This window comes from Chiloscyllium punctatum, chromosome 1 (genome assembly GCF_047496795.1).
Source record: "Chiloscyllium punctatum isolate Juve2018m chromosome 1, sChiPun1.3, whole genome shotgun sequence".
Classification (NCBI taxonomy): domain Eukaryota; kingdom Metazoa; phylum Chordata; class Chondrichthyes; order Orectolobiformes; family Hemiscylliidae; genus Chiloscyllium; species Chiloscyllium punctatum.
Genome location: NC_092739.1, coordinates 15,754,733 through 15,773,818, shown reverse-complemented (window position 1 = coordinate 15,773,818; position 19,086 = coordinate 15,754,733). Strand labels below are relative to the sequence as shown.

General features: G+C 43.0%; 1 protein-coding gene across 3 annotated transcripts in view; it reads right to left on the bottom strand.

Moving 5' to 3' along the window:
* Window positions 1-6,215: 6,215 nt before the first annotated feature.
* The window catches only part of naf1 (nuclear assembly factor 1 homolog (S. cerevisiae)), a 258,554-nt gene continuing 245,683 nt past the window's right edge, over window positions 6,216-19,086 (bottom strand). For all 3 annotated transcript variants that reach the window (XM_072572957.1, XM_072572784.1, XM_072572871.1), the window contains exons 8-9: window positions 12,316-12,409; window positions 6,216-7,674 (exon numbers count right to left, since the gene is read on the bottom strand). In XM_072572957.1, coding sequence (XP_072429058.1) covers window positions 7,166-7,674; window positions 12,316-12,409 — 603 coding nt within the window. In that variant the 3' untranslated portion in view covers window positions 6,216-7,165. The remainder of the gene's footprint in view (window positions 7,675-12,315; window positions 12,410-19,086) is intronic.

Here is a 19,086-nt window from a genome sequence, read left to right as displayed (position 1 = left end):
TTCTCCAGGGAGAAAGTGAGGACTGCAGATGCTGGAGATCAGAGCTGAAAATGTGTTGCTGGACAAGCGCAGCAGGTCAGGCAGCATCCAAGGAACAGGAGAATCGACGTTTCAGGCATGAGCCCTTCTTCAGGAATGAGGAGAGTGTGTCTAGCAGGCTAAGATAAAAGGTAGGGAGGAGGGACTTGGGGAAGGGACATTGGAAGTGCGATAGGTGGAAGAAGGTTAAGGTGAGGGTGATAGGCCGGAGTGGGGGTGGGGGCGGAGAGGTCAGGAAGAAGATTGCAGGTTAGGAAGGTGGTGCTGAGTTCGAGGGATGGGACTGAGACAAGGTGGGGGAGGGGAAATGAGGAAACTGGAGAAATCTGAGTTCATCCCTTGTGGTTGGAGGGCTCCTAGGCAGAAGATGAGGCGCTCTTCCTCCAACCGTCGTGTTGCTATGGTCTGGTGATGGAGGAGTCCAAGGACCTGCATGTCCTTGGTGGAGTGGGAAGGGGAGTTGAAGTGTTGAGCCACGGGGTGGTTGGGTTGGTTGGTCCGGGTGTTCCAGAGGTGTTCTCTGAAACGTTCCGCAAGTAGGCGGCCTTTCTCCCCAATATAGAGGAGTCCACATCAGGTGCAGCAGATGCAGTAAATGATGTGTGTGGAGGTGCAGGTGAATTTGTGGCGGATATGGAAGGATCCTTTGGGGCCTTGGAGGGAAGTAAGGGGGGAGGTGTGGGTGCAGGTTTTGCATTTCTTGCGGTTGCAGGGGAAGGTGCCGGGAGTGGAGGTTGGGTTGGTGGGGGGTGTGGACCTGACAAGGGAGTCACAGAGGGAGTGGTCTTTTTGGAACGCTGATAGGGGAGGGGAAGGAAATATATCCCTGGTGGTGGGTGATCTGATGTATATGGAGGTTGGTGGGGTGGTAGGTGAGGACCAGTGGGGTTCTGTCCTGGTGGCGATTGGAAGAGCCAATTCTCCACATTAGATGAGATTAGATTTAATTAGTTACAATGTGGAAACAGACCCTTCGGCCCGCTGAAGCGCATCCCACCCAGACCCATTCCCCTACATTTATCCCTTCACCTAACACTACGGGCAATTTAGCATTGCCAATTCACCTAACCTGCACATTTTTGGACTGTGGGAGGAAACCGGAGCACCCGGAGGAAACCCACACAGACACGGGGAGAATGTGCAAACTCCACAGCCAGTTGCCTGAGGCGGGAAGGTTAAGTTCTTGTGTTTGTACTGAAGGAGTTGGGCTAGAAGTACAACTAGTTCTGGAGAACAAACGTTTAGCACTACTACAGGTTCTTATCAGAGCCTGTGGCTTTAGCCATATTGATTGTGTTCAGGTATTTATTTCTGATTTCATATGGAATGAATCAAATACATTATATAGTTTGCATATGAGATAGATATTTTGGAAGTGTGCTGAATCATCTTTTCGTGGATGGGAGGTAGGAAACAGCAACAATGAAAAGACATGCAGTAACATTGTGGCATCTGTGATGGGGGGGGGGGAACCTCTGGAAGAGACTGAGATGCATCACCCTGAAGAAGAATTACACCAGAAACGTTGATTTCTCCACCTCCTGATGCTGCCTGGCTTGCTGTGGTCTTCCAGCCTCCTGTTTGGATTCCAGCATCTGCAGTTTTTTTGTCTGTAATGAATCATTCACTCAGCATTTCTGGCTGTAGATGCAAGATCACCAACCTTGCCTTTTGCACTGATGTTTTGGACTTGTTCATCATCAAGGATGAGAATACCTGTGCACTCTCCACCCCCTTTTAATTTTCCAGCACCACGCATGGCTGGATATGAAAGAACTGCCCAAGCTTTAATGTGTTGCTCTGGTTGTAGGATTGCTTCTGTATATGGCATGTTGTGTCCACTATTTAATATGCATGTGCTTCTGAGTAATAGCTTCACTGATCGTTACATGTACTTGGTGCTGCTCCTGGCATGCCCTCATACACTTCTCAGGTTTGACAGTAATGGGAGAGTGGTCACTAAGCAAGGCCATGTGGTTACACATTGCATTTATGTACAATTCTGTGGCTGTCCGAATTTGAGCAGTTTTAAATCTATCCCATTTAGCAGGATGAAAATAAATAGAAAGCAACTTTGACTAATTTATGATGTTTGCACAAATTGTCAAACCCACTTTCCACAAGTGAATTCAAAGATAAGGAGAAAGATACAGGTATCCGTGACAAAGAAGAAATGTAGGGTCGCAGCTCATAATTAACACCAGATGAGCCAGAATGCACATTTGTATGCGATGTAGGAAATACTTTAATGACCTAAGCATGCCAGAAAATGAGGGCAAAGCTGAAGTCAGCTCTGTCTGTAGTTCACAAGCTGTCACTCTTACTTATTAAGAATGTTTAATTCAGATTACTCTCCACACTCAATTAAGCTTCACTAGTTTCATTCCATTTCAATTCACATTCTTACTTCTTCCTTTCACTACCTATAACTGACATTCACTTATCTACATATAATCAACAAATTCAGCACCCTGCTTTTCAGCACTAGTCCTAAAATGGCACTATCACTACATTCCTCCAAAGGATAATAAAGCTATTTGTATGCAACTATCCGATTGTCAGGCTGACCTTCTGCATTGACTGGATGTACACATGATCTCTGAGCTACTCAAACTATCGTGTCATCATTTCAAAGAAAGACAGAGCAGAATAAGGGGGAAATGGCGTCATAGAGATGTACTACACGGAAACAGACCCTTTGATCCAACTCGTCCATGCCGACCAGATATCCCTCCGATGCCCTCAGAGGAACTCTTTCCTGGTTAAAGTTGCTATTTTATACACCATGCATCATTTTAGATATTAGCATATCTGAGGTTTTATTAGAAAAGTTGGTGGGATTGGACATGGTAAAGCAAACTTCCCAGGTGAATTTCAGCAGAAAGTAGTGACAAGGACAGTTCTGCACAGTCTGCTACTAACAGTCCAATGCTCTCCAAGTTTAGGTTAGCTTTATGCTCCTGAACAGAATCATGATTTCAATCTGGCAAGAGTGCATTGATAGATTATGTGTGATTAGGGGTACATGGAAAGTTGCTATACCCTCAACTGAGTATGAGGTAGTGGTTCCTGAATTTGTACTACCCTTGAGCTTATAAGGAAAAGTCAAATCTTTAAGTTACATTTGAAGCAGCACAGTTAATAAGTTTTCATGAAATTTCCTTGCGTCATTTAGCATGTGCTAAACACTCAAAATCTACCTTTTGACAGAAATCTACCATTGCTCAGAGGTACTGTCACAGTAAAACAAATTATTTTTCCTCTCGATACTTGTAATGGTAGGTCATAGATAATCTTTCAGTTTGAAATCAGCATGCAGAAGTAGTGAAGGCTACCAGCATTTAAAATGCAATTGAGCATATGATGCTCAGAAAGCTGTATTTGCATTCCAAAATGTACGCAACTGTGAGACACTGTGGGTTTTACAAAACCTTCAACTTTTTTTGACCAGCTTTTGAATGCAGCTCATATAAATAATAGCTTTCACTGATGGACTCTGAGGATGGTGTGCGAAATCTATTTGAACAGATTCAAACCACAACATATTTCAGGAGGAAATTAGAACCTCATCTCTGTTGTCATATTCACGATTAAGCTGCTTTCATTTATAAGGAGCTACTTCCTACAGTGATATGCAAGAGCGAAGGCTCCTGTTTAAAATGCATCATATGTTCCCACTTTGGAGGCAAACATTTTTCTTCCTTGTGACTGTTTTGGTCGTCAAAGGTTGGAAGTCCAGTTCAAGGGCAATGGAGGCATACAGAAAGGGAAAGTGATGATCATGCTGTTCACAGCAATATTTTTCAACTATTCCATCAGTACTTTAAGATGGAAACAATTCTTGCATTTAATGAACTGGGATAAGGTCTCAGAGGAATTTCCAAGAGGTATTTCAGAGGGGTCTGGGTAGTAGTGACATTCTTGCTTGTGCTATGACCGAGATGAGGTGCATTGTTTCAATTTAGTCCCACTACTCGTCAGGTCATATATAGATTTAATTGTCTGACCCAGATTCCAATATGGCCAGTTGCCTGCTTTCCCTGTATTAGAATGAAAAGATCCATCATCCAGGTTTAGTAAACACAAAATTATTGGTTTATTATAAAAACAACTCTTATTTTGTAAAGATACAGTTTACAATATGAAAATGTAGATGATTACACTCTAATTGACACTTGAAAAGGGAAACATGGGTCTCTCTATGTAGAGAGAAAAAAAAAATAGGTCAATAAGTATTAGTTCTTGAAGGAAAAAAAAGGGACAAGTTGTAGAATGTTCAGGTGACTGTCAACCTGATGTTCTGACCTATAGAATGAGGGACCCCAATATAGGGAGATGTCTCCGAGATCTTCACTGATGCAGCTTACTCAGGGAACACAGTTTCGAGAAAATACCTGTTACTTTTCAAGAGGGCAATCAGATTTCACACTGCATTCATCACAAAGGTGTTTAAGAAATGGAGACATAAGCTGAACAGTTCTTTTTTTCCAGCAAGTTTCCTCACTGAAAAACATAACTCGTTTCAAGCCTGCAAAACACTGTTCAAATAGAACAGCCATAAATCCCTGTTGTCTGGAATTTTTACTGAAACACATTCCAACCAAGATCAGCGGTTACATGGAACTAAATGATTTGCAAGAAACACCTCATTTAAATAAAAATGTAGGTGCCCACAATCCTTCAATCTCAAGTCCAGAAAAAAAATGAAGTTATCACAACAATTGGGAATTGCTAGGCTATCAAACATGAAAGAACTTTTGAAGATTTTGATGATGGTTAAATTTTTATATCCTTAGTTCTCATGTTATGATTCAGCAATTTTGTGAACATTTATTTTAAGAACATACTTCAAGATATAACACAACAAGTATATTTGAAGCCCTTAGAAGAAATGTGATAGTACCAGCTTGGATATGAAGTTGTTAATTGACAGGAAATAGTGTAATGAGGAAGTTGTCTTTTGGACTGAAGGAAAGTATTTGCTGGGCTCCCCCCAGGGGTCATTAGTGGGACACGATTTTCTCAATTCATACTAGTGACCCACATTTTAGTATAAAGAGGCCAACTTGAAAATTTTCAAATGACGGTTGTGTACTGAGGAATGATGTATTTCAAGAGGACATCGACTAGTAGAATGGGTGTACGCATAGGAATATTTGCTGTTAACTGGTCTTCTATTTGTTTATATTCATTCGTGGCACATGTGCATCACGTGATGCAGTCGAAGCCAAAACATTGAAAGATTTCAAGGAGTTGGTATAGCATTTTTGGCTAAGGGGATCAAAGGATAGTGAAGGAAAAAGGGAACAGGCTATTGAGTTGCAAGATCAGCTATGGTCATAATGGATGACAAAGTAGACTACGAGGGGTGAAGGGCCTATCCCTCTCCCAATTTTCTAAGTTTCTATCATGTATGATTATAAATGGTAAAAATGGACTAAGGAAGATGCAGGGAGGATCAACAGGCGTTTGAGAATAATTCAACGGTGCATTTATTTTGGCTGGACCAGAGTTGGTGCAAGTTAAACATGGGTGCTAGCAAGGATGGTTTCAGCCTCATCAACATTGGACTGATCATATCTCAAACTTCATACAAAATTGCAATGATTAGGAAAGCAACAATTTCAAAATTAATTGTTGCAGTCCAGTAATAGAATAAACCATGGATCAAATTCAAGATCTGTACGGTTTGCAAGACTGTTCGATGGTACAGGCTGTTGCATTACAGCTCAGATTTCAAATATTAAATCGTGAAATGCTATATTCCAATATAAAGGTCTTTCTTTCAGCTACTTTTGTTGTGAAACAGAATCAGTGCAGTCAGTTGTGTGTAACGTACAGTAGCATCAGTAAGCACATAAACTAGACTGTACATACATTTGACTCAGCAAGAACCCAATGAGTTGTGGCATAACATAGGAAACCACAAACATTTGTTAAATTCTTGATAACAGTAAGCATAATGAAAGACATGTATATAAAATCACACTAACCACAGTCATATTTACAGTGGATTTGGGTCAGAGACTCATCAGAGAGACAGTGCATACTCAATGGACTGAGTGACCTATATCCTCTCTATAAGGAACCTGTGATTCTACATTCTAACTCTTCAGGAAAACAAGTATACACAGCACAAAACAAAACCACACAAACGCAAAAAAGACAGAATTCACTGAAAGATGTGAAGTAATTTAATTTTCAATTCCATTCTCTTTAAACTTACATTCAATGTCAAAAGACAAATACAAACATTAAAGAAAGAACTTGACACCTTTATTAAAATATTTTTAATCTACTCAATTTCACAGCCAACCATTTTGAGGGGTAAAGAAGTGACACTCGGGATTTTCTGAAGATGTAAAGTTCGCTAAATGTATGAAAAGTCTTGACTGACTAATTTAACACCAGTTACACAAAATTTCTGTATTTACAAAATACAGTATTACAATTTATGCTCAGGAAATAAGATTAAATTGGTTTTTAGCAGCAACACAAAATGAGTAATACCAAATTAGCAGATCATTTTGCATCCTGTTCAAAATCCTAAATGGAGAAAAACATTGTTTGAGATACAAATGAGGCTGCAGATTCTGCAGGACTCATTTTGGCCTGACAGTGACGCCTTTCACACCCAAAGTGCCATTTCTGAACAAGTAGAATGATATGTACAAACTATTGCTGTACGGGACTGAATTTATTAGCCGAAATATGAAGAAAAGTCAAATTTATTCTATAACATGGACAAAATCAGTACCTCTTTCCACTGAAGTTTAACAAGAGCAGACATCAGGAAAGACAGCATTCATAATTAGTAAGTACAAACTAGTTCTTTAAGTTTAAGATGACACGAGGACATAGCTCTGCACTTGTTTTTACTTGTAAGTTTTGCTTGCTTCAAATGGTCATTGGAAGCAGAGACTCAATGTGAACTGTGCTTATTAGATCATAATTATCATTAACTGATGCTATTTCAATGAGCACAACCATGCTCTTAGCTGCTTTACCCTCCTGAATACGGTCAGAAAATTTTACACCCAATGCTATCTATGTCTGAACTGAGAATGATACTTGATATCTGTTATAAACTTCATGTACATCAGAAAGTTTGCAAACATGAGTCTTCCTAATAGCCAGGTCTATAAACAAAGTCTTGTGAGCCTTGTGGATGGAGCTGAGAATTTGGTGGGTGAGGAGGCGTATTAGAAAAACAAGAGGGGGGAGCATTTGGAAAGCAAGTAGTGTGCCTCATACTAGGCTCTGACCAGTCTGGGCTCATTGGCTGAAGTGGAAGGGAGGGGGGAGGAGGAGGTGGCGGCGGAGGTGGTGGAGTTAAGAAACGATGCATTTCATTCGGCACTGGAGACCAAAATGGAGGAGTATAAGGCCATGACATTAATGGCTGTGAACGCATCATATTATCAGATGGTTGAAGTCCTGGAGGTCTAAATGGTGACCTCTGGTTAAACGATGCTCCAAAGTTTCCTGGTGGCTGAGGAAACCCATAACTTGTTGGACTTTCAAATCTGGTTGAAGAATGATGACGGAATCCCTGACCAGGACTGTGGTGAAATCCTCTCCCAAACGTTGAATGAACTTGTTTTTGTTGTTGTGCTTGTCCACTTTCCTTTCCACCTGAAAGGATGTTAGTCAACATTATTTTTACACACAAATCATTTACAGCAACACAATTTTGATAATACTGAACCAACAAATATCATTAAAAAAAAGTTAACAGCGATTAATAACATGGTAATATGCAAAACCTTATTCTGTTTGATATGTACATATAAGACATACTAATTTACTGTCTGATGAGCCAGTAGCAACCCAATTAAAAAATGTAATTTGTTTCATTAGTTTTCAAGGCTCTGGCAGCCGCAGAGTACTTGCAATAATAGTTTAGACGCGTGTTTCTCAAGCGAGGACAAAAGTGAGCAAAATTCAGAGATGGAAGTTGATCAACTTTATGATGGAAAGGATATGGACTGCCAGACAGGTAATCCCCTCAGGTATTCAGTTAACACCTGTTAATACGTTAAATTAAGGGTAAGATTCAAGCATCAGACACTGGCATCATGAACTATCAGAGTGTTAAATGACAGTCACGTAGATTCAGCATCTTTTTATTTAAATGTTGGTAGAATTACAATTATTTGGGGTGAGATTTGGAAATTGCTGTCCCCATTTGAGGAATAGAAGGCGGCCCAATTTAGGGGGCCAAAACCTTGCACGGTGAAAGCATGGTAGCATGTTGGTCTGGGGGCTAACAAAGTTCTTTCATAGGGGGACTAAAGCGCACTTGTAGATTCAAATGCACATTATCACCTTCTTCCCTCCATAACTGTCTCATAAAAGTCTCAGATTGAGTTAAACCATATTTGTGACTCTAAGGGGGAGAAAAGGTCGGCACCGAGGGCAGGAGTCTTTTGTGGATATACCCACTTCAAACAGGTATGCTGTTTTGGAAAATGCAGGGGGTGATGGATTCTCAGGGGAATGTAGCACAAACAGCCAAGTTTCATGACTGGCTTTGAGACTGGCTCTAATGCAACGAGGTGTACGTCGGCTTCCAAGAGATCAATTATGTTACGGGATTCTGTAGTCATGTCAAGGGAGGCAAGAGAGGAGGGGGAGTGGCATTTTTGATAAGGGATAGCATTACAGCTGTGCTGAGGGAGGATATTCCCAGAAATACATCCAGGAAAGTTATTTGGGTGGAACGGAGAAATAGGAAAGGGATGATCACCTTATTGGGATTGTATGTGAATGTACCTACTAGAGAAGGTGCAAAACTTGACCTACTCTTGGGAAATAAGGCAGGGCAGGTGACTAAGGCGTCAGTGGGGGAGCATTTTGGGGCCAGCGACCATAACTCTATTCGTTTTAAAATAGCGATGGAAAAGGATAGACCAGACCTAAAAGTTGAAATTCTAAATTGGAGAAAGGCCAATTTTGACGGTATTAGGCAAGAACTTGCGAAAGCTGATCGGAGGTAGATGTTCGCAGGTAAAGGGACGGCTGGAAAATTGGAAGCCTTCAGAAATGAGATAACAAGAATCCAGAGAAAGTATATTCCTGTCAGGTTCAAAGGGAAGGCTGGTAGGTATAGGCAAATGCTGGATGACTAAAGAAATTGAGGGTTTCAAAGAAAAAGAAGGAAGCATATTTCAGGTATAGACAGGATAGATCGAGTTAATCCTTAAGTATACTCCGACTTCCTTTATACTCTTAAGAGGGAAGTCAGGAGTGCAAAAAGGGGACATGAGATAGCTTTGGCAAATAGAATTAAGGAGAATCCAAAGGGTCTTTACAAATATATTAAGGACAAAAGGGTAACCAGGGAGAGAATAGGGCCCCTCAAAGATCAGCAAGGCGGCCTTTGTGTGGAGCCAAAGAAAATGGGGGAGATACTAAATGAATATTTTGCATCAGTATTTACTGTGGAAAAGGATATGGAAGATATAGACTGTAGGGAAATAGATGGTGACATCTCGCAAAATGTCCAGGTTACAGAGGAGGAAGTGTTGGATGTCTTGAAATGGTTAAAAGTGGATAAATCCCCAGGATCTGATCAGATGTACCTGAGAACTCTGAGAAACTAGGGAAGTGATTGCTGGGTCCCTTGTTGAGATATTTGTATCATCGATAAGCAAAGGTGAGGTGTCGGAAGACTGGAAGTTGGCAAACGTGGTGCCACTGTTTAAGAAGGGTGGTAAGGACAAGCCAGGGAACTATAGACCGGTGAGCCTGATCTCAGTGGTGGGCAAGTTGTTGGAGGGAATCCTGAAAGACAGGTTGTACATGTATTTGGAAAGGCAAATACTGATTAGGGATAGTCAACATGGCTTTGTGCGTAGGAAATCATGCATCACAAACTTGATTGAAGAAGTAACAAAGAAGATTGATGAGGGCAGAGCAGTAGATGTGAATCTATGTGGACTTCAGTAAGGCGTTCGACAAGGTTCCCCATGGGAGACTGATTAGCAAGGTTAGACCTCATGGAATACAGGGAGAACTAGCCATTTGGATATGGAACTGTCTCAAAGGTAGAAGTTGGAGGGTGGTGGTGGAGGGTTGTTTTTCAGACTGGAGGCCTGTGACCAGTAGAGTGCCACAAGGTTCGGTGCTGGGCCCTCTACTTTTTGTCATTTACATAAATGATTTGGACGCGAGCATAAAAGGTACAGTTAGTGGGTTTGCAGAGGACACCAAAATTGGAGGTGTAGTGGACAGCAAAGAGGGTTACCTCAGATTTAAACAGGATCTGGACCAGATGGGCCAATGGGCTGAGAAGTGGCAGATGGAGTTTAATTCAGATAAATGTGAGGTGCTGTGTTTTGGGAAAGCAAATCTTAGCAAGACTTATACATTTAATGGTAAGGTCCTAGGGAGTGTTGCTGAACAAAGAGACCTTGGAGTGCAGGTTCATAGCTCCTTGAAAGTGGAGTCACAGGTCGATAGGATAGTGAAGGCGGCATTTGGTATGTTTTCCTTTATTGGTCAAAGTATTGAGTTCAGGAGTTGGGAGGTCATGTTGTGGCTGTAAAGGACATTGGTTAGCCACTGTTGGAATATTGCGTGCAATTCTGGTCTCCTTCCTACCGGAAAGATGTTGTGAAACTTGAAAGTGTTCAGAAAAGATTTACAAGGATGTTGCCAGGGTTGGAGGAGCTGAGCTATAGGGAGAGGCTGAACAGCTGGGGCTGTTTTCCCTGGAGCATCGGAGGCTGAGGGGCGACTTATAGAGGTTTACAAAATTATGAGCGGCATGGACAGGATAAATAGACAAAGTCTTTTCTCTGGGGTCGGGAAGTCTAGAACTAGAGGGCATAGGTTTAGGGTGAGAGGGGAAAGATATAATAGTGGCCTAAGGGGCAACTTTTTCACGCAGAGGGTGGTATGTATATGGAATGAGCTGCCAGAGGATGTGGTGGAGGCTGGTACAATTACAACATTTAAGAGGCATTTGGATGGGTATATGAATAGGAAGAGTTTGGAGGGATATGGGCCGGGTGCTGGCAGGTGGGACTAGATTGGGTTGGGATATCTGGTCGGCATGGACGGGTTGGACCGAACGGTCTGTTTCCATGCTGTACATCTCTAGACTCTATAAATGCAAAGGTAATCAAAACTGCTAGTAGGGTGTCTCAATTCTCACTTTGGCCTGCCTCCTGTGCTTGTAGACCTACAGTGGCTCACTGTCAACATCTTGAATTTAAAACTCTCATCCCTCTTTTAAACAACACTCCGCAGGACCCTACTATTAACCGTGTAAGCCCTGCCCTGATTTGTCTTATCAAAATGCAACAGCTCGCAATTATTTAAATTGTATTCCATATGTCACTTATCGGCCCATTTGATCAAGATCTCGTTGCACTTGTGGGTAACCTTCTTCACTGTTCGCTGTATCACCAATCTTGGTGCCATCCATAAATAACATGAATAGACTCACTCCCGTGGTCTCAAGATTACACTGCAAATGATCTAAACAAAATTGGCACAGTAAGCACTGCTGCCTCACAGCGACAACGGTTTGGGTTTGATTCCAAGCTTGGGTGACTGTCTGTGTGGAGTTTGTATGTTCTCCCCATATCTGCGTGGGTTTCTACCAGGGTGCTCCTGTCTCCTCTCAAAGTCCAAAGATGTGCAGGTTAGGTGGATTAACCATGTTAAATGCAGGGTTACAGGGACTGGATGGGTACCTGCGACTGGGTGGGATGTTTTTGGAAGCTTGGTGCACACTTGATGGGCCAAATTGCCTCTTTCCGCACTACAGGGACTGTATAATTCTATTAAAATTGTAACTAATATAACTGGACACTGTGCAGTTGAAAATTGTTTTTTCCTCTGTCGACCCAATGCTAAAATTAAGATGACACTTGTGGAGGAATACATCTTGCATTGAAAATAAATTATTTTTCTTTGCTCTCCCTTTCCTGCTTGAAAGGTTTCAAACTGAGGGCAAATTTTCAAGGCCTCATTTGGGAAAGGATGAAAACCCAAATGCTGATATTTCTTACTAGCCACAAAATGCTCTTAGAAATTGCTTAGCTGCAAGATATAACGGTTTTATTTCTGCGATGATACAGATTACATTGCAGTAGGACAATATCCAGTTTCTGCACAAAGAACAAAACAGTTGTAAACAACATAACTCTTGAAAAAGTGTGTTTATTGCGTATACATATTTATAACGTGACCAATGAATCGCAAGGGATCAATGTTAAATCTTTTGGCTGTAATCTACCAGTAAGACTATTTGAAATGACTCACCAGATCGAGTATTTTTATCTCCATGATTTTGTTGCTTCTTTTTCTTCTTTTGCTTTGCTTCTCTTTCTTTTTCATCGTCACTGAAATCCAGAGCCTATTAAAGACAATAACCATTTGGTTTATGATTAATTTTTACATTTCATGGTTTCCTGTCACACTTGGAAATGCAGTAATCAACCACACATGGCTTCTAAATGAGACATCTGTGCTGTCTAAAAACCCCTTAATCTCATTTTAATGACATTATTACCGCACTTGAACACTAAGTTTAAGAACATTAAGGCATATGGAGGATCAGTTACACAGACAAAATCCTTAAACGATGTGTACTTGTATTATGTTCCTTATTTGAAGCTTAAATCAGTTGCAGCACTGTCCCAAGTGGAAATTAATTTAGACTCTATTAACATATAGATCTGAAAAACAAATTCATTGACCTCAACAGCAAAAAGAATTAACCTATGGAGGAGTACAAGTTGAATGAGAAATTAAATTTTACAGTGAAATGTGTCAGGACAATTTATTTTACATAAAATCCAAGTAGTTGGACAGTCAGACTCCAATAAGTCTTGCGTGTAATGTGATATGAAATAAAACCCATTTAATTCCACCCAACCTCAACTAGCCTTTAGCATATCAGCAAAGTTACAGTTTACACAGAACATCTGCACATTGGACTCTATTCACATTATCTGCACATCGCGCTCACGTGCATAAGTTCACAGAATCATAGAACCCCTAAAGTGTGGAAAGAGGCCATTCGGCCTATCAGTCTGCACCAACACTCTGAACACCATCCTACCCAAACCCAATTTTTACCATGGCTACCCCATCTAGCTTATACAATTCCTGAACACGAACGGCAATTTAGCAAGGCCAATCCAGCTAATCTCTACATCTTTGGACTGTAGGAGGAAACTGGAGTACCTGGAGGAAGCCCACACCAAACACAGGGAGAATGTGCAAACTCCATACAAACAGTCACCCCAGGCTGGAATTGAACCCAGCTCCCGGGCACTGTGAGGCAACAGTGCCAGCTATTGTGCCACTGTTCTCCATTTCCCATTAATTTATTGCAGTTATTCAGTAAGTAGCCTACCAAAGTTAAGCAGTAAGGTATCAAGTTTGATCGACAGTCTGTACTAAGTTAATTGTTTTTCAGTGCAGTCACCAGTAAGGGTGCTGCAACTGACCTCAACATCCTAAACTACACAAAAAAAAACTGATCAAGGTTCACAGCAGTCTTGATTCTGATGCTCCCCAAGACCGAAATATCTGTAGGCACAGTCACGACCAAGATTAATTCAGTAATGGCCACATCAATGTAAGCTAGAGGACTCCAGCAGCCACTCTCCAGCAAAGACAGGATTGAGGAAAGGTCAACAATTATCTTTCATAACTATCGACTCTATTACTATCAGAGTTCAAAATATTATTCAAGTGAATACCAAGTAAGTAGGAGTTTTTAATGAAGAGACATTGGACGCTCAGATATTTTAACCAGCATTTGGCTGTTAATCAAATACACCAAGAGTACTTTGGGCAGAAAGTCATCCTCCATTTCTTTTGAACTCAATTAGCTACTCCAGTTCTCTATTTAGGAGAAAGTGAGGGCTGCAGATACTGGAGATCAGAGCTGAAAAAGTGTTGCTGGAAAAGCGCAACAGGTCAGGCAGCAAAGGAGCAGGAGAATCGACGTTTTGGGCATGAGCCCTTCTTCAGGAATGAGGAGGGTGTGCCAAGCGGGCGAAGATAAAAGATAGGGAGGAGGGACTTGGGGGAGGGGCGTTGGGAATGTGATAGGCGGAAGAAGGTTAAGATGAGGGTGATAGGCCGGAGAGGGGGTGGGTGTGGAGAGGTCGGGAAGAAGGTTGCAGGTCAAGAAGGCGGTGTTGAGTCCGAGGGTTGGGACTGCGAAAAGGTGGGGGTGAGGGGAAATGGGGAAGTTGGAGAAATCTGCATTCATCCCTTGTGGTTGGAGGGTTCCTGGGTGGAAGATGAGGCGCTCTTCCTCCAGGCGTCATGTTGCCATGGTCTGGCGATGGAGGAGGACAAGGACCTGCATGTCCTTGACGGAGTGGGAGGGGGAGTTAAAGTGTTCAGCCATGGGGTGGTTGGGTTGGTTGGTGTGGGTGTCCCAGAGGTGTTAATAGACAATAGGTGCAGGAGTAGGCCATTCAGCCCTTCGAGCCTGCACCACCATTCAATATGATCATGGCTGATCATTCCTAATCAGTATCCTCTTCCTGCCTTATCTTCATAACCCTTGATTCCACTATCCTTGAGAGCTCTATCCAACTCTTTCTTAAATGAATCCAGAGACTGGGCCTCCACTGCCCTCTGGGGCAGAGCATTCCACACAGCCACCACTCTCTGGGTGAAGAAGTTTCTCCTCACCTCTGTCCTAAATGGTCTACCCCGTATTTTTAAGCTGTGTCCTCTGGTTCGGCACTCACCCATCAGCGGAAACATGTTTCCTGCCTCCAGAGTGTCCAATCCTTTCATAATCTTATATGTCTCAATCAGATCCCCCCTCAGTCTTCTAAACTCAAGGGTATACAAGCCCAGTCGCTCCAGTCTTTCAGTGTAAGGTAATCCCGCCATTCTAGGAATTGACCTCGTGAACCTATGCTGCACTCCCTCAATTGCCAGAATGTCTTTCCTCAAATTTGGAGACCAGAACTGCACACAGTACTCCAGGTGTGGTCTCACCAGGGCCCTGTACAGCTGCAGAAGCACCTCTTTGCTTCTATACTCAATTCCTCTTGTTATGAAGGCCAGCATGCTATTAGCCTTCTTCACTACCTGCTGTACCTGCATGCTTGCCTTCATTGACTGGTGTACAAGAACACCCAGATCTCTTTGTACTGCCCCTTTACCTAAATTGATTCCACTGAGGTAGTAATCTGCCTTCCTGTTCTTGCCACCAAAGTGGATAACCATACATTTATCCACATTAAACTGCATCTGCCATGCATCGGACCACACACCTAACTTGTCCAGGTCACCCTGTAATCTCCTAACATCCTCATCACATTTCACCCTGACACCCAGCTTTGTATCATCAGCAAATTTGCTAATGTTATTGCTGATACCATCTTCTATATCATTAACATATATTGTAAAAAGCTGCGGTCCCAGCACGGATCCCTGTGGTACCCCACTGGTCACTACCTGCCATTCCGAAATGGAGCCGTTTATCACTGCCCTTTGTTTCCTATCAGCCAACCAATTTTCAATCCAATCTAGTACTTTGCCCCCAATACCATGCGCCCTAACTTTACTCACTAACCTCCTATGTGGGACTTTATCAAAAGCTTTCTGAAAGTCCAGGTACACTACATCTACTGGATCTCCCTCGTCCATCTTCAGAGTTACATCATCAAAAAATTCAAGATTAGTCAAGCATGATTTCCCCTTCATAAATCCATGCTGACTCTGTCCTATCCTGTTACTACTATCCAGATGTGTCGTAATTTCATCCTTTATAATAGCCTCCAGCATCTTTCCCACCACTGAGGTCAGACTAACTGGTCTATAATTTCCTGCTTTCTCTCTCCCACCTTTCTTAAAAAGTGGTACAACATTAGCCACCCTCCAATCCTCAGGAACCGACCACGAATCTATCGAACTCTGGAAAATAATCACCAACGCATCCACGATTTCCCGAGCCACCTCCTTCAGTACCCTGGGATATAGACCATCAGGCCCCAGGGACTTATCAACCTTCAGATCTAACAGTCTCTCCAACACCAAATCCTGGCAAATATAGATTCCCTTAAGGTCAGGTCCTTCAGCCACTGTTACCTCAGGGAGATTGCTTGTGTCTTCCCCAGTGAACACAGATCTGAAGTACTCATTTAATTCTTCTGCCATTTCCTTGTTCCCCATAATATATTCCCCTGTTTCTGTCTTCAAGGGCCCAATTTTAGTCCTAACCATTTTTTTGCTTTGCACATACTTAAAAAAGCTTTTACTATCCTCCTTTATATTATTGGCCAGTTTACCTTCGTACCTCATTTTCCCTCTGCGTATTTCCTTCTTAGTAATCCTCTGTTGCTCCTTAAAAGCTTCCCAGTCCTCAGTTATCCCACTTATCTTTGCAATGTTATACTTTTTCTCTTTTAACTTTATATGTTTCTTAACTTCCCTCATCAGCCACGGCCACCCATGCCTCCTCCTGGGATCTTTCTTCCTTTTAGGAATGAACTGATCCTGCAACTTCTGCATTATACACAGAAATATCTGCCATTGTTCCTCCACTGTCATCCCTGCTAAGGTATTGCACCATTTAACTTTGGCCAGCTCCTCCCTCATAGCTCCATAGTTCCCTTTATTCAACAGAAGTACTGTCACTTCCGACTGTACCCTCTCCCTCTCAAATTGCAGATTGAAGCTCATTGTATTACGGTCACTACTTCCCAATGGCTCCTTCACTTCGAGGTCCCTGACCAATTCTGGTTCGTTGCACAAAACCAGATCCAGAATTGCCTTCTCCCTGGTCGGCTCCAGCACCAGCTGCTCTAAGAATCCATCTCTGAGGCACTCCACAAAATCTCTTTCTTGAGGTCCAATACCATCCTGATTCTCCCAATCTACCTGCATGTTAAAATCCCCCATAACAACTGTAGTAACATCTTTGCGACAGGCCAATTTCAGCTCCTGATTCAACTTACATCCGACATCCAGACTACTGTTTGGGGGCCTGTAGATGACTCCCAAGAGGGTCTTTTTACCCTTAGTATTTCGCAGCTCTATCCACACTGACTCTACATCCCCTGACTCTAGGTCCCCCCGCGCAAGGGACTGAATATCCTCCCTTACCAACAAGGCCACCCCACCCCCTCTGCCCATCAGTCTGTCCTTATGATAGCACGTGTAGCCTTGAAATATTCATTTCCTAGGCCCTGTCCACATGAAGCCAAGTCTCAGTTATCCCCACAATATTGTATCTGCCAATTTCCAAAAGAGCCTCAAGCTCATCCATCTTATGTCTAATGCTTCGTGCATTCATATATAGTATTTTTAATTTGTTACTGCTCTCACCCTTCCCATCAACTCCTATTTCACTCAACCTTACAGCATGATCCCTTTCTGAGTTTTCTGCTTCTTTCTTGACTTCCCTTGTTCGAGCTTTCCCTTCAATTTCCTTTTTAAACATCCAGTTTGTCCCCTCCGTTACTTAGTTTAAATGTAGTAGTGATGCAGTAGAAAACCTGCCTGCCAGAATGCTGGTCCCTAACCTATTAAGGTGCAAACCGTCTCTCTTGTAGAATTTATGTTTACCACAAAATATACCCCAGTGATCCAAGAACTTAAATCCTTGCTTCCTGCACCAGTTCCCCAGCCACACGTTCAAGTCCATTATCTCCCTGTTTCTGGCCTAACCAGCCTGAGGAACTGGAAGCAAACCAGTGATAACCACCTTGAACGTCCTGCTTTTCAGCCTTCTTCCTAGTTCTCCGAAGTCCCGCTGTAGTATGTTCCTCCTCTTCTTCCCGACATCATTTGTGCCGACATGTACCACCACCTCTGGCTCTTCACCCTCGTCCTTGAGGATTTCCTGCACTCTGTCCGCGATGTCTTTCACCCTGGCACCAGGAAGGCAACACACCATCCTTAAATCCTGTCTGCTGCCACAGAAACCCCGTTCAGTTCCTCTCACAATGGAGTCCCCTATTACCACAGCTCTGTGCGATGTTCGACTCTTCAGCTCTGCCTCTGCACCAACTTTTGATTGACAGACCTGGCCGCCTTGCGAACTGGCAGTGTCATCAGTCTCTACTGTTTCCAAAAGCTTCAACTTGCTCCTGACAGATACTTCTCCCGGGGTCTCTTGCACCTGTCTCCTCTCTGCCTTCCTCATCGTCTGCTCTCTTCTAGTACAATTGGTGTAATAACCTCACTGAAGGTCTTGTACAGAAAGATCTCGTTCTCTCGGATGAGCCTAAGGTCCTCGAGTTCTTTCATCAGTGCTGCAATATGCTCTGTCAGTAGCTGAACATGCACACACTTTCCACATTTATATGAGCCAGGTGGAGACCGTCCCAACGGTACAGATCCCCCTGGTTCCAAAACTGATGCCAATGCCCCATGAAGTGGAATCCCTCTTTCCCACACCAATCCCTTAGCCACATGTTTACTTCCCTAATTTGCTTATCCCTCTGCCAATTGGCACGTGGCTCGGGCAGTAATCCGGAGATTATGACCCTTGAGAACCTGTACTTCAATTTCCTTCCTAGTGCTCGATAATCCCCAAACAGGTCCTCCACCCTAGCTTTGCCTATGTTGTTAGTCCCAACATGGACCACAACAACTGGATCCTTCCCCTCCTGCTCCAATATCCTTTCAAGCCGATCAGAGATGTCCCGCACCCTGGCAGCCTGGTTGATGTGGGTGTCCCAGAGGTGTTCTCTGAAACGTTCCGCAAGTAGGCGGCCTGTCTCCCCAATGTATAGGAGGCCACATCGGGTGCAGCAGATGCAGTAAATGATGTGTGTGGAGGTGCAGGTGAATTTGTGACGGATATGGAAGGATCCTTTGGGGCCTTGGAGGGAAGTGAGGGGGGAGGTGTGGGCGCAAGTTTTACATTTCTTGTAGTTGCCGGGGAAGGTGCCGGGAGTGGAGGTTGGGTTGGTGGGGGTTGTGGACCTGACAAGGGAGTCACGGTGGGAGTGGTCTCTCCGGAACACTGATAGGGGAGGGGAGGGAAATATATCCTTGGTGGTGGGGTCTGTTTGGAGGTGGCGGAAATGACGAAGGATGATACAA